Here is an 11,806-nt window from a genome sequence, read left to right on the forward strand (position 1 = left end):
CCCGCTCGCTCCGTGCCCCCGGCCACGTCTGCCCTCCAGTCCCTCTTGTGTCCCCAGTTCCCCCCCCCCCGCCCAGTGTCCCCCAGTCACCCTGATCAGGGTGGGACAAGGAAGGATGGACACCAGCCGGTGTGAGAGTCCCCTCCCTGCTCGGGGGGTCTCTCCACATGATTCCTTTGTGCCCGGTGCCGTGCCTTGGAGTGGGGATGGGAATGGGGAGTGGGATGGGGAGCAGGGATGGGGAGTGGGATGGGGATGGGGAGTGGGATGGGGATGGGGACGGGGAGAGGGATGGGGATGGGGAGCAAGGATGAGGATGAGGATGGGGAGAGGGGTGGGGAGCGGGGCTGAGAATGAGGATGGGGAGAGGGATGGGGAACAGGGATGGGGCTGGGGAGCAGGGATGGGGCTGGGGAATGGGCTGGGGAGCAGGGATGAGGGTGAGGATGGGGCTGGGGAGTGGGAGCGGGGCTGGAGCGGTGCTCGGCGCTGCGCAGCCCGGGGCTGGGACTGGGTTTGGGGAGCGGGGCTGGAGCGGTGCCCGGCGCTGCGCAGGGCGGGCAGGGCCGGTGTTTAGGACCCGGCGGGACGAGGCGGCGCCGGTGCCGGTCCCGCCCCGGCCCCATTGTCTGGGCGCGGAGGCGGAGGGACGGGAGCGGCGGCCGCCGCTCGCACGGACGCGCCGCGGAGCCCGCCCGGCCATGGCCCCCGCACCGGCACCGGCACCGGCCCCGGGGACCCGGCTGGCGCTGCTGGCCGCCGCCCTGCTCTGCGCCTCGGGTGAGTGCGGCCGCACCGGCACCGGCACCGGCACCGGCACCGGCACCGGCAGCCCCGAGCCGGGGTCCGCACCCCACCGCCGGGGATCCCCGCCGTCCCGCGTGGATCCGCTCCCGCCGGGATCCCGCGATCCGCGGCGACCAGCAACCCCCCCCCCCCCCCGAGCATTCGGGATCGCCGGGATCTGCTCCCTCGATCCCCCGCGATCCCGAGGGGATCCCCCAAGGAATGTGGGATCCCTTGTGATCCCGGGAGGCGGGGGGGGGGGCGGGAATCTCCTCCCCATCCGCACGGGATCCCTGCGGTCCGAGGGGATCCGCTTCCCCACGGCCCACGGGAACCCGTGATCTGCCTCGCTCCTCTCTCCCGCTCCCCGGATCCCCCGCCATCTGCCCGGGGAGCTGTGGATCGGGTGGGATCTGTCCCCGGGCCCGTGGGTAACGTCCCCTACCCGGGCATCCCGGCGGGATCCGTTCCGTGCGCACGGGGATCCCTGGGATCTGGAGCCCCTGATCCTGGATCCCACCCTGAGGGACCCGGCTCCGTCCCTCTCCCCACCGGGGGAGCGGATCCCCACGCCGCCGGCAGAGCGGGGCAGCCTGACGAGCGCCGCTTCGTTAACGGGGAGCAGCCAGGCCTGGGGGAACCACGCTGAACCCCCCCAACGCTGACCCCGGCACCAGTGGGGTGCCACGCCGCCCTCCGGCACCCGCTCCCGGGGGGGGGGACCGCGATGGTGCAGCATCACACGAGGGACAGCCTCCGGGGGACGCGGGGTGACCCCGTCCCCAAGGGGACTGGGATGGCCGGGTGGGGGGCCGCGCGGTGCCGCGGCAGTGCCGAAGCCGGATTTCTTCTCGCGGTGCAGCCTCAGACGTGGAGGTGGGCACGGAGACCCCCCCCCGCTTGCCACGCCAGGGCAGCCCTTTCCCTCCGTGGCCCCTGAGGCCGGTGACACAGTCCCTGTCCTCGCAGCGAGGGGTGACGGGGACCCCCCAGACCCCGTGTACCTGCCGGCGGATCTGGAGCTGCTCGGCGTGCCCGAGTACTACCGGCTGCAGCGGGCAGACCAGGACCTGCCCGCCAACACCTCCCTGCACGCCCGCACCGAGACCTACCTGCTGCTGCGGCACAGCTCCGCCACGCAGCCCCTCGTCCAGGCCACCTACCCACCCTTCAGCACCCGGCAGGTAAAACGGCCCCCGCGGTCCCCGCTGCCCCGGGGCAGCCTGTCCCCCCTGCCGCCATCCTTGTCCCTTTGCAGGAGGTGCCCACGGAGAGTCCCCCGGGGAGGGACGGCTCGGCAGCGTGGGCCATCCGTGCCGTGTCCCTTGAGAGCGCCGTGTCCCCGGCCGAGCCCTTCGCCCGCGTCCTCTTCCATCTGCAGGGTCCCGACTGGCTGCCCGGGCAGCGGGACCGCCCCGGGGAGCGGGATCACCCCGGGGATTGGGACCACCCCGGGGAGCGGGACCACCCTGGGGAGCGGGACCTGCCCTGCGTCGCCCTCCACGCACACCACCGTGGCCGGGTGGCCCGTGGGACGTGCCGCCTGCAGGTCAGTGTCACCCACCGGGGCCAAAGCTTCCCCCGGGGGGGGGGGGGGCTGCCCTGCTGGGCCCCCCACCCTGAGCCAGGGTCCCGCTCTCCCCTCCAGGCACCCCTGGGCGTCTGCGTGGTGGAGCTGGAGATCCCCCCGCGCTGGTTCTCTCCGGCATCCCCTGCCCCACGCAGCCGCCGCCGGGCAGCCGAGTCCCCCGGGCGCCCCGAGACCCCCGAGTCCGCCGAGCTGCACTACGGCGTGGTGGGACCGGGGGAGTGCGGCCGTGCCGGGGGCCGGGAACGGAGCCGTGGCGGGGAGGCACCGCGGTACCTGGGCTCGCTGGAGCTACGGGCGGCCGAGCCGGCACGACGGCAGGAGGTCCGGCTGGACGACAAGGTGCTGTTGCGGGTGCCCGACGCCACGCTTCACCCGGGTCAGCGCTTCACCGCCACCCTCGCCCTGCGGCACAACTTCACCGCCGACCAACTGACGCTTCGGTGAGACCCCCCCCCCCGGGCGGGCGGGGGACCCCCGCGGAGGGTGGCAGGTGCCGGGAGGGGGACGTTGTGTGACGGGGATCCGCCGGCAGGATCAAGGCGAAGAAGGGGCTGCAGGTGGTGGCTGCCCGCCCCGGGGCCCCCACCGCCTGGACAGCCCAGCTGGAGCGCACCCGGGGCCCCAAGCACTCGACGGCCGTGGTGACGTGCCGGCGGAGCGGGGACTCTCGCGGCGGCTGGAGGTAGGGAACGGCACGGCACCCCGGCTCCTGGGGACCCCCGCTATGGGAGGGGGCTTCTGCGTGGGGGCCCAGTGCAGCCCAGTAGTGCCCAGTCACAGCAAAAGCAACCTGTGCATGACACTGTCCCCATCCCAGTGTGACCCAGTTGGTGCAGGGGGACCTGTGTTTTGCGCCGCTCCCATCCCAGTATGGCCCAGTCAAAGCAAAGGGGACCCGTGCATGACACTGCTCCCATCCCAGTATGGCACAGTCAAAGCAAAGGGGATCCGTGCATGACACTGCTCCCATCCCAGTATGACCCAGTTGGCGCAGGGAGACCTGTGCGTTGCACCGCTCCCATCCCAGTATGGCCCAGGGGGACCTGTGCATTGCGCTGCTCCCATCCCAGTATGGCCCAGTCAGAGCAAGGGAACCTGTGCGTTGCACCGCTCCCATCCCAGTACGGCCCAGTGGGGGGACTGGGGGACACGGGGCACCCCCGACCCCCGTGCGGTGATGCAGGGCAGCCGACTCCGCCGCGTTCCTGCACCTGGACCTGGCGGTGGAGAACGGGACGGGGGGGCTGGCGCCGGCGCGGCCCCTCACCTGGCAGGTGGAGTACCCCGGCCAGGACCCCGAGGCCCAGAAGGACAAACTGGTGTGGGAGATCCAGGTGTCGGAGCGGGACGTCCGTGCCCTCGTCCCCCTGGTGCAGGTGGGTGCCCCCCACCCCGGCCCCCCCACCCCTGTGGGGCCACGAGCTCAGCCCTGCTCTGCCCCGTAGGAGCTGGAGATCCTGAACACTGCCCCGCTGACGGGGGTCCCCCGCGCCGTGCCGGTGAAACTGGTGGCGGTGGAGGCGGGGGGCGGCGTGACCGAGCTCACCGAGCCGCCGGGCTGCGAGTCGGCCGACAAGCAGGTGCTGCAGGTGAGCGGGGCTCCCGGCGTCCTCCCCCCCCCCCCCCCGATGTCCCCCCACCCTGGCCGGGGGCTGCCAGCTCCTCCTGCCCTTCTGCGTGCCCGTCCAGGTCTCGGATACCTGCGACGCGGTGTTCGTGGGGGGCAAGGAGAGCCGGGGTGCCCGGGGTGCTCGGGTGGACTTCTGGTCCCGGCGCCTGCACGCTTCGCTGCGCTTCACCGTCTGGGCACCGCTGCTGCCCCTGCGCGTCCAGCTGGCTGACACGGCGCTGGAGCAAGTGCGGGGCTGGCGCCTGCCCGGCGGCCCCGAGAGGTGAGCTCAGCGCCCCGGGGAGTGGGGGCACCCCCGCCACCGTTCCCTGCCACGGCGGCGAGCGAGGAGGGAGCCGGGAGCGGGTGCTGAGTCTCGCCGCGCTCGTGACACGCGTCCCTGCCCCGCTGAGCCCCATGGTGCTGTGCAGCCCTGCCCCGCTGAGCCCCCACGTGCTCGTGACACGCGCCCCTGCCCCGCTGAGCCCCACGGTGCTGTGCAGCCCGGCCCCGCTGAGCCCCCACGCGCTCGTGACACGTGCCCCTGCCCCGCTGAGCCCCACGGTGCTGTGCAGCCCGGCCCCGCTGAGCCCCCACGCGCTCGTGACACGCGTCCCTGCCCCGCTGAGCCCCCACGCGCTCGTGACACGCGTCCCTGCCCCGCTGAGCCCCATGGTGCTGTGCAGCCCTGCCCTGCTGAGCCCCCACGCGCTCGTGACACATCCCCCCCCCCGCCGCCCCGCACCCCAGCAGCCCCGCTGAGCCCCTCGGGGCCGGTGACACGGGTGTCCCTGCCACCCCCAGCGCCCCGGCGGAGGCGGAGGAGCCCGGGGAGGAGGCTGAGCGGCGGTCGCGGGGCTGCCGGCCCCAGTACCAGCGGACGGCGGTGAGGGTCCTGGCACATTTCGTGGCCCACCCGCTCGACGGTGGCCGTCACCTCGCCTACCTGCCCAGCCCCGACTGGCTCCTGGATGTCACCCACCTGGTGGCCGGCCGGACCCGGGTGCAGGACCCCCGCGTGGCCTCGCTGGAGGGGGGCACCGTGGTGGTCGGCCGGGAGCCCGGGGTCACGTCTGTGGAGGTAGGCTTGGGGGCTTGTCTTTCGGGGCGGGGGGGGGGGATGCAGGGGGTGGAAGTGGGGTCCTGGGGGGTGTAGGGGGCTGTAGAGATGGAGACAGAGGGTCGGAGGGGGTCCTGGGGGGTAGAGGGGAGCTGGGGAGTGCAGGGTGTGAAGGGGGGGTCCTGGGGGGGGGGGTGCAAGGGCTGGAGAGATGGAGATAGGAGGCTGGAGGGGGTCCTGGGGGGGAGAGGGAGGGAGATGGGGGACTGGAGGGGGTCCTGGGGGCAAAGGAGAGATGGGGGGGGTGCAGGGGCTGGAGGGAGGGAGGTGGGGGGCTGGAAGGGGTCCCAGGGGGAGCCGAGGGATGCAGAGGCTGGGGAGAGAGAAATGGGGGGCTCTGGGGCCAGGGCAGGGGTGGTAGGGGATGGAGGCACAGCGGCCGCAAAGTCTGGGGGCTCACGATGTCCCTCCGGTGCCCCCCAGGTCCGCTCCCCGCTCTCGGATTCCATCCTGGGGGAGCAGATGCTGGTGGTGTCGGAGGAGAAGGTGACGGTGACGGAGCTGCGCGCCCAGGTGGTGTCGGGGCTGTCCCTGACGCTACGGGCAGAGCCGGGCCACCCCGGCACGGTCACCGCCACCGCCCAGGGGACGGCCACCCTGCGTGCCCCCAAGCAGGTGAGAGGGGCAGGGGTGGGGGGGTCTGATCCTGGGTGCTCGGGGTGGTCGGTGCTGGGGTACCCGGTGCCCTCCCCACCTCCCGGGTGCCATCTCTCCCGGCATCCCTGGCAGGAGGCGACGCTGTCCGTCTGGCTGTCCTTCTCCGACCGCACGCTGGCCCCGCTGGAGCTGTACGGTTGGCAGGACGCGGCGCTGAGCGTGACCTCGTCGGACCCCGCCGTGGCTACCGTGGGGGGCTCGCCCGGCGTCCCCGCCGCCCGCCCGTGGGTGGTGGCGGAGGGACCGGGGCGGGGGGCTCTGCTGCAGCTCAGCCTGCACCCCCCGGACGCCTGCCGTCGGGGCCGGCACCGGGCGGCCGCGCTGGTCGCCGGCACCGCCTGGCTCGAGGTGGGGGTCGGCCGGCGTACCCCCACCCCCGGCAGCCCCCGGCCCCGCGGCGGTCGCCCCCGGACCAGCTCGCCCTTCCCGCGGGCCGAGGGGGCCATGTCGGGGGAGGCGGTGACGGCGGCCAGCGAGCCGCGGCGGAGGGACCCCGCCGGCGTGGGACCTGCCTCCACCAAGCTCCAGGGGCCGGGGTCTTCCTCGGAGGAAGAGGAGGAAGGCTACGGCCGCAACCGTGCCGGCGGGGAGGAAGAGGAGGAAGACGAGATGGTGAAGGCTCCCGAGCGGGTGACCGACCTGGAGATCGGCATGTACGTCCTGCTGGGCGTCTTCTGCCTGGCCATCTTCATCTTCCTCGTCAACTGCATCTTCTTCGTTTTGCGGTACCAGCAGAAGGAGCTGCCGGACGCCGGCGCGGCCCCCTCGGCCCCCCAGCCCCACAACTGGGTCTGGCTGGGCACCGACCAAGAGGAGCTGAGCCGGCAGCTGGACCGCCGGCAGCCCGAGCCCCCAGCCCCCGAAACGGGCACCGAAACCGGGCGCTGCTGCTGCGGGGTGCCCCCGGGCACCGTGCCGGGCTCCGAAGCCGGGGGCCCCCCCGGCACCCCGACACCCGCGGCTCCCCTGCCCCGCAAGGAAGGGGGTACGCCGGGGGGCGGCCGGAGGAAGCGGGTGGAATTTGTCACCTTCGCGCCTCCCCGGGTCCCCGAGGAGCCCCCCCAGCCCGCCCCCAACGTCCAGTCCATCCTGGTGGCCAGCGAGGATGACATCCGCTGGGTGTGCGAGGACATGGGGCTGCGGGACCCCGAGGAGCTCAGGAGCTACATGGAGAGGATCCGGGGTAGCTCCTGATCCCGGGGGAGCGGCCCCCAGCCCCGGGCAAACCAGTAAGGGACCGACCTCCTCCCTGCGCTGCCCTGGGGAGGGGGGGACACCCGCCCCCCCCCGCCCCTTTCCCCCGCCTGCAGCGGGCTGTGCTGCTCCTGGGGACCGCTGTCCATCCATCCCTCCTGGTGGCCTGAGCCCTGCCCCAGCGCGGCCACCCAAGGGACCGGCCCCAGATGCCCGCAGAGGTGTGTGTGGGGGGTCTCCACCCAGCTCAGAGCGTCCCCCCTCCTCGGGGTCCACGTCAGCCCCCCCCCCACCTCGGTGGCACCGGGGAGGAAGCCGGGGTTGCCCTTACTGCTTTGGGTCTCATTGCGACATTGTGTTCATAGTGATGATGATGATGATGATGAGTCCTGTGGTCTGATCCCGGGGAGGGTCCCGTGCCCCCCGCCCCACCCCACGCCGCGGGGAGGAGGGGGGCGCGCGCCCTCCCCCCCTTCACCCCGGCCGCGCATCGTTTTGTACGACTGGCATTTTCTACCTGTAACGCCCTGGGAAGGGGCTGCCGCGAGGGGCTGTTATTTATGGAAGATTTTTAATTCTGATGTTGTTACAAAAATAAAATATTTAAAAAAGACAGGCAGCCCCCGTGCCGTGGCATCTGCTCCCACCAGCGGGTCGCATCCTGCCACCGTCCCAGGGCAGGGGCAGCGGGGATGGGGGAAGATGGAGGTGCGGTGTTGGGGGACAACGCCATGGCGTTGCCGGCGGGGACCGGCTCTGCCAGGCACGGCCGAGCCCGCTGGGCTCCTGGGGACGGGCGCGTGCCCTTGACGTTGGTTCCACGTGGGGACAAACGTGGGAGCTGGTCACGGGAAGGGCTCGGGGGCCAGTCCTGGCCCTGGCCCAGCCGGGGTGACCTTGGGGCAAGGGACCTCCTTCCTCCCTGTCCTGCCGTGGGGAAAGGGCTGCTGCCTTCCTCTTCCTCCGCCCATCCAGCCCCAACACCCAGAACCAGGGAGCAGCCTGTCCCTGCCTGGTCCTGGATATCCCCCCAACCCCACGGCTGGTCCCCGATCCCCCCCCCAAGCCCCAGCGAAGCATCTCTCCTGCAATAGCAGCCACAGGCAATGGGCCAGCAGGTCGCTTTATTCAGGGATGCCGTGAGGATTTCCACCCCTCCAGTCCCTTCCTAGCCCCCCAATCTGTCCCGGTGATCCCCGAGACACCCCCAAATCGCCCTGGGTGATAGCAGGAGACACCCCCCGTCATCACCCTGCTCCCGACAGGCTCCCCATGCTGGGCTGGCACCCACCCAACCTTCCCCTTCCCTCTGCCCCACACCGGGGCTCGAGCCATCCCCGTAGCTCCCCCAAAACCGCAGAGATGGGGTGATCGCTCTGGCTGCCGGGGGTCCTGTCCCCCCCCCCCACCCTGCTGGCACTGGGACCAGCATCCCTGGCCCCAGGGAAGGGGGGTGATGCTCCATCACCCCCCCGTGGCACCATACGAGTCATCCTCCGGCCCCGTGCAGAGGTGGGGGGCACCCCGTCCGCAGCGGCGGGCTCTGGTAGCGCCTGGAGATCCAGGTGAAAAGCAGGCAGGCGACCGCCTGGATCCCCGCCAGCAGGAAGATGTAGTTATCCATGCGGCAGCTGTCGATGCTCCCTGGGAGCAGGAGGGTGGTCAGAGCCGGGGGGGGGCTGACCCTCAGGACACCCCGGTGTCCCGCACCCCATCCCTGCTGGCCACAAAGGCACCCCGAGCAGGAGGTGACACCCGTGTCCCCGTGCCGGCGCTCACCGTAGTCCTCCGGGCAGCGCGTCCACCCGTGGGGGGGCAGTGAGAGGAGGGTCAGCAGCCCCGACCCCAGCAGCGAGCCCACCCCGGAGATGAAGAAGAAGAGACCCACGATGGCTCCTTTCATGGACTTGGGGGCCTCGGCGTAGGCAAACTCCAGGCCTGCGGGAAAGCAGAGAGAGCACGGGGAAAGGCTCGAACCCTTTGGGGTTCCTCCACCAAACCCGACTGCTGCGGCGGGGGGGCTGCGGCGGATACCCCGGGAACTGGGGGAGGCAGGCACCGCTCACCGGGGATGCTGGCAAAGAGCTCGCCGATGCCGACGAGCAGGTACTGGGGGACCTGCCACCAGACGGGCGGCGTGGCAGCCAGGTAGCGGTCTTTGCCGACGAGCCGCAGCACCGTCTGGTTGCGGCGCACGTACCGCAGCCGCTCTCGCTCCGGGATGCCTGTGGGATGCGGGCGGCGGGGGCTGAGCGCCCCTGCATCCCACCCCAGCCCGGGTCCTACCTGCCGTGAGGACGGAGGCGAGGCCGAAGAACATGCCCAGGGCCATCTGCTTGAGAGCCGACGGCAGCAGCCTCCGCTTGGCTAGGAAGGGGACGATGACGTGGTCCTTCAGGGACACCGAGGCCAGCAAGACCACCACGTTGGCCAGGAGCAGCCAAGCATCCGGGAACTGCCGGGCAAAGGCAGGTCAAGCCCCAGCCCTCGCCCGCGGTGGGGAGCTCAGCATTTCACGGAACGCCCCGGCTCCCACCCCAGCCCTCACCCATCGGGTCCGCAGAGCTGCCGGCTCCATCCCTCACCGTATAGCCCTGGAGGGTGCTGGCACGGTCCTGGCTGTGTCGGAAGATGCTGGGGATGTGGAAGTGCAAACCCTGCAGGTAATACGTCGACTGCATCTGAAAGGCAGCGGGACGGTGGCTCTGGGGGCTCAGCTCCCGGATGGACCCAACACCACCGATGGTCCCTGCTCAGCGCAGAGCCCACCCCACACCTCACCTGGAAGTAGACCATCCAGTAAGGGATGAAGGTCAGCATCACGGGCAGGATCCGGGCCAGTGCCTGGAAGTTGGCAAGGTCTTCCTCAGGTGAAGGGGCTCCAGGTTGGGCTCCGCTGTTGGGGAGAGGGTCCCCAGCCTCCCACCGGTGAGTGCTCAGCCTGGGGAGAGCGACCATATGGGAAAGGCTGGGGCTGGGAGGGCTCAGCCCCCTGCAGACCCCCCCCCCCGCTTCTCACCTGGTCCCCGTGCCCCCCAGCCGGGTGCAGCCGCAAATCTGCAGGGCCAGCTTGATCATGGCAGAGACCTGGCTGCCCCTGGAGGGGCTTGGTGACGAAGGTAGGGGTGGCCAGGAGGAAGATGAGGAGGGCCAAGGCAAGACAGGCGACGGGGATGAGGTAGCCGGCCAGAAAGCTGATGTTCTGCTGAACAAAGGCCACCGCCAGCAGGGAGAAGACGGCCCCGATGTTGATGCTCCAGTAGAACCAGTTGAAGAAGCGTCGCGTGGCGTCACCACCCTGGTCCCTCACCTGCCAGCGTGGAGGGACGGGCCCCGGGGCCGGCGCTCAGCCCCGGCGGCACCGAACCTCAGCCCTGAGCGCAGGGCTTGTGCTTCCATCCCCTGTCCCCCCACCCTCCCGCATCCCCCCATGCCCCATCCCACCACCCTCCCGCGCCCCATCCCACCCCTCGCCTCCTGGCTTCCCTCCCTTCTTCCCCCACCAAGGATGTCCCAAGGGTCTCGAAGGGTTTGGAAGGGATCTATGGGGTGCAACCCCATCTCCCCCACCCCTTGGGACACTCTACCCCCCCGTGGCTCGGTAGAAGGGGAAGGGAGACCCACAGGTCCACGGCAGCCCGGTGCGGGGCGAGCGCCCGGCCGGGAGGAGCCGGTTGGGAAGGGGCAGAGGGAGAAGGATGCCGCCGGCTAGCCACGCTCACCTGGTCGGCACCGAAGGGGGTGAGGTCGGCTCTGACGGAGCTGACGCCCAGTGCCAAGAGCAGGAGGCCGCTCTAGATGGTGGGGGCACAATACTGCTCGGGGGGGCTGCCCCCGGCACGTCCCACCGCGGTGCCAAGAGCAGTTTCGGATGGTGGCGGCGGGCAGCTGCCCTGCACGCCGAAAGGCGCCCGTCCAGCGACGCGGTGACGGGCAGCAGGCACGCGGCTAGCAGGTACAGCAAGAAGCTGAGGACCACGGTGCCGTAGCGGCCGAGGCAGACGTCGGCCGGCCAGCCGCCGACGGGCGAGAGCAGGTAGGAACCCCCCAGAAAGACGCCTGGGTGCCCCCCCAGCCGAAGGTGCCGCTGGTGAGGTAGAGCACCAGGTTGGCCGCGATGCCGAAGAAAGCCGCCCGCTCCAGACCTCCCACCGCCAGCACGGCCGCGCACGCCGCCCCGCGCCCCTTGAGGGGCGTCCCCCCCAGCAAGGGGGTCCGCTCCCCACCGTCCCTCGTCCCGGCCACGTCCTCCTGCCCGGGAGCACCGCGGCTCTCGGCGTTGGCTCTGCTGCCCTTCACCACCCGCAGTGGGCAGCCCAGCCGGGGGACCCCGTCCCGCCACGGCCCCCTTCTCCGTCCCCTTTGGCCCCCCTCCGGGCTGCCCCCCTCGCCGGGTGGATGTCCTCCGCTCCTGTCCCTCCCCGGTTCCCAGTTCCTCATTCCTGTTGAACAGACACATCATATGACGGCTCAGAAGCAAAAATCCCCGTCAGCCAGCGTGGCTTCTCCTTCCTGGGGGCTTTCCCTGTGCTCCCCCCCTCCATCGGAGTCTTTGCTCACCGCCCCCCCCCCCAGACATCCCCCACCAGCACAGCTCTGCGGGGTCCTCAGCACCGAAGCCCCTCGCTGAGGCTGGGGTCTTCCCCAGCTATGGGGGTGTCGGAGCCCCGCGTGTGCTGGGGGGTGTCATGCACCCACCAGCACCCACCGGAGCCTCCCAGGACCAGCGTAAAGCTGGGCTGAGCTGAGCTCAGGGCTATCGCACCGGCTCCCCCCTCGTCGTGCACACGCACACCCAAAATCCCCGACCCACGAGCGCACAGCGGTTTATTTTGCAGCCTGATTTCCT

At 71.5% G+C, this 11,806-nt stretch overlaps 2 protein-coding genes across 2 annotated transcripts; one reads left to right on the forward strand and one right to left on the reverse strand.

Annotated features, from left to right (window-relative positions):
- Nucleotides 1-514: 514 nt before the first annotated feature.
- Nucleotides 515-7,570, forward strand: TMEM132A (transmembrane protein 132A). Its single transcript, XM_030039838.2, has 11 exons — nt 515-780; nt 1,756-1,970; nt 2,045-2,335; nt 2,435-2,817; nt 2,910-3,059; nt 3,561-3,753; nt 3,823-3,966; nt 4,067-4,269; nt 4,791-5,067; nt 5,530-5,721; nt 5,836-7,570. The coding sequence occupies exons 1-11, from the start codon at nt 702-704 to the stop codon at nt 6,955-6,957; spliced, it is 3,249 nt and encodes a 1,082-aa protein (XP_029895698.1). The 5' UTR covers nt 515-701; the 3' UTR covers nt 6,958-7,570.
- Nucleotides 7,571-8,048: 478 nt separating this feature from the next.
- SLC15A3 (solute carrier family 15 member 3) lies at nt 8,049-11,488 on the reverse strand. The gene is given in 12 exon segments (XM_030038434.2): nt 8,049-8,601; nt 8,737-8,895; nt 9,024-9,182; nt 9,244-9,412; nt 9,543-9,638; nt 9,739-9,898; nt 9,977-10,062; nt 10,064-10,267; nt 10,680-10,790; nt 10,792-10,851; nt 10,853-11,013; nt 11,016-11,488. Coding segments are annotated over 12 exon segments (1,902 nt in total). The 5' UTR covers nt 11,398-11,488; the 3' UTR covers nt 8,049-8,446.
- Nucleotides 11,489-11,806: the final 318 nt, after the last annotated feature.

Source organism: Aquila chrysaetos, chromosome 16 (genome assembly GCF_900496995.4).
Source record: "Aquila chrysaetos chrysaetos chromosome 16, bAquChr1.4, whole genome shotgun sequence".
NCBI lineage: Eukaryota > Metazoa > Chordata > Aves > Accipitriformes > Accipitridae > Aquila > Aquila chrysaetos.

Excerpts from the sequence above, each read along its gene's own strand:
- TMEM132A (XM_030039838.2), top strand. The coding sequence starts at position 702 with ATGGCCCCCGCACCGGCACCGGCACCGGCCCCGGGGACCCGGCTGGCG. Across the intron at positions 1,971-2,044 it reads CACCCTTCAGCACCCGGCAG|GAGGTGCCCACGGAGAGTCC; the intron begins GTAAAACGGCCC and ends GTCCCTTTGCAG. Across the intron at positions 3,754-3,822 it reads CCCTCGTCCCCCTGGTGCAG|GAGCTGGAGATCCTGAACAC; the intron begins GTGGGTGCCCCC and ends TCTGCCCCGTAG.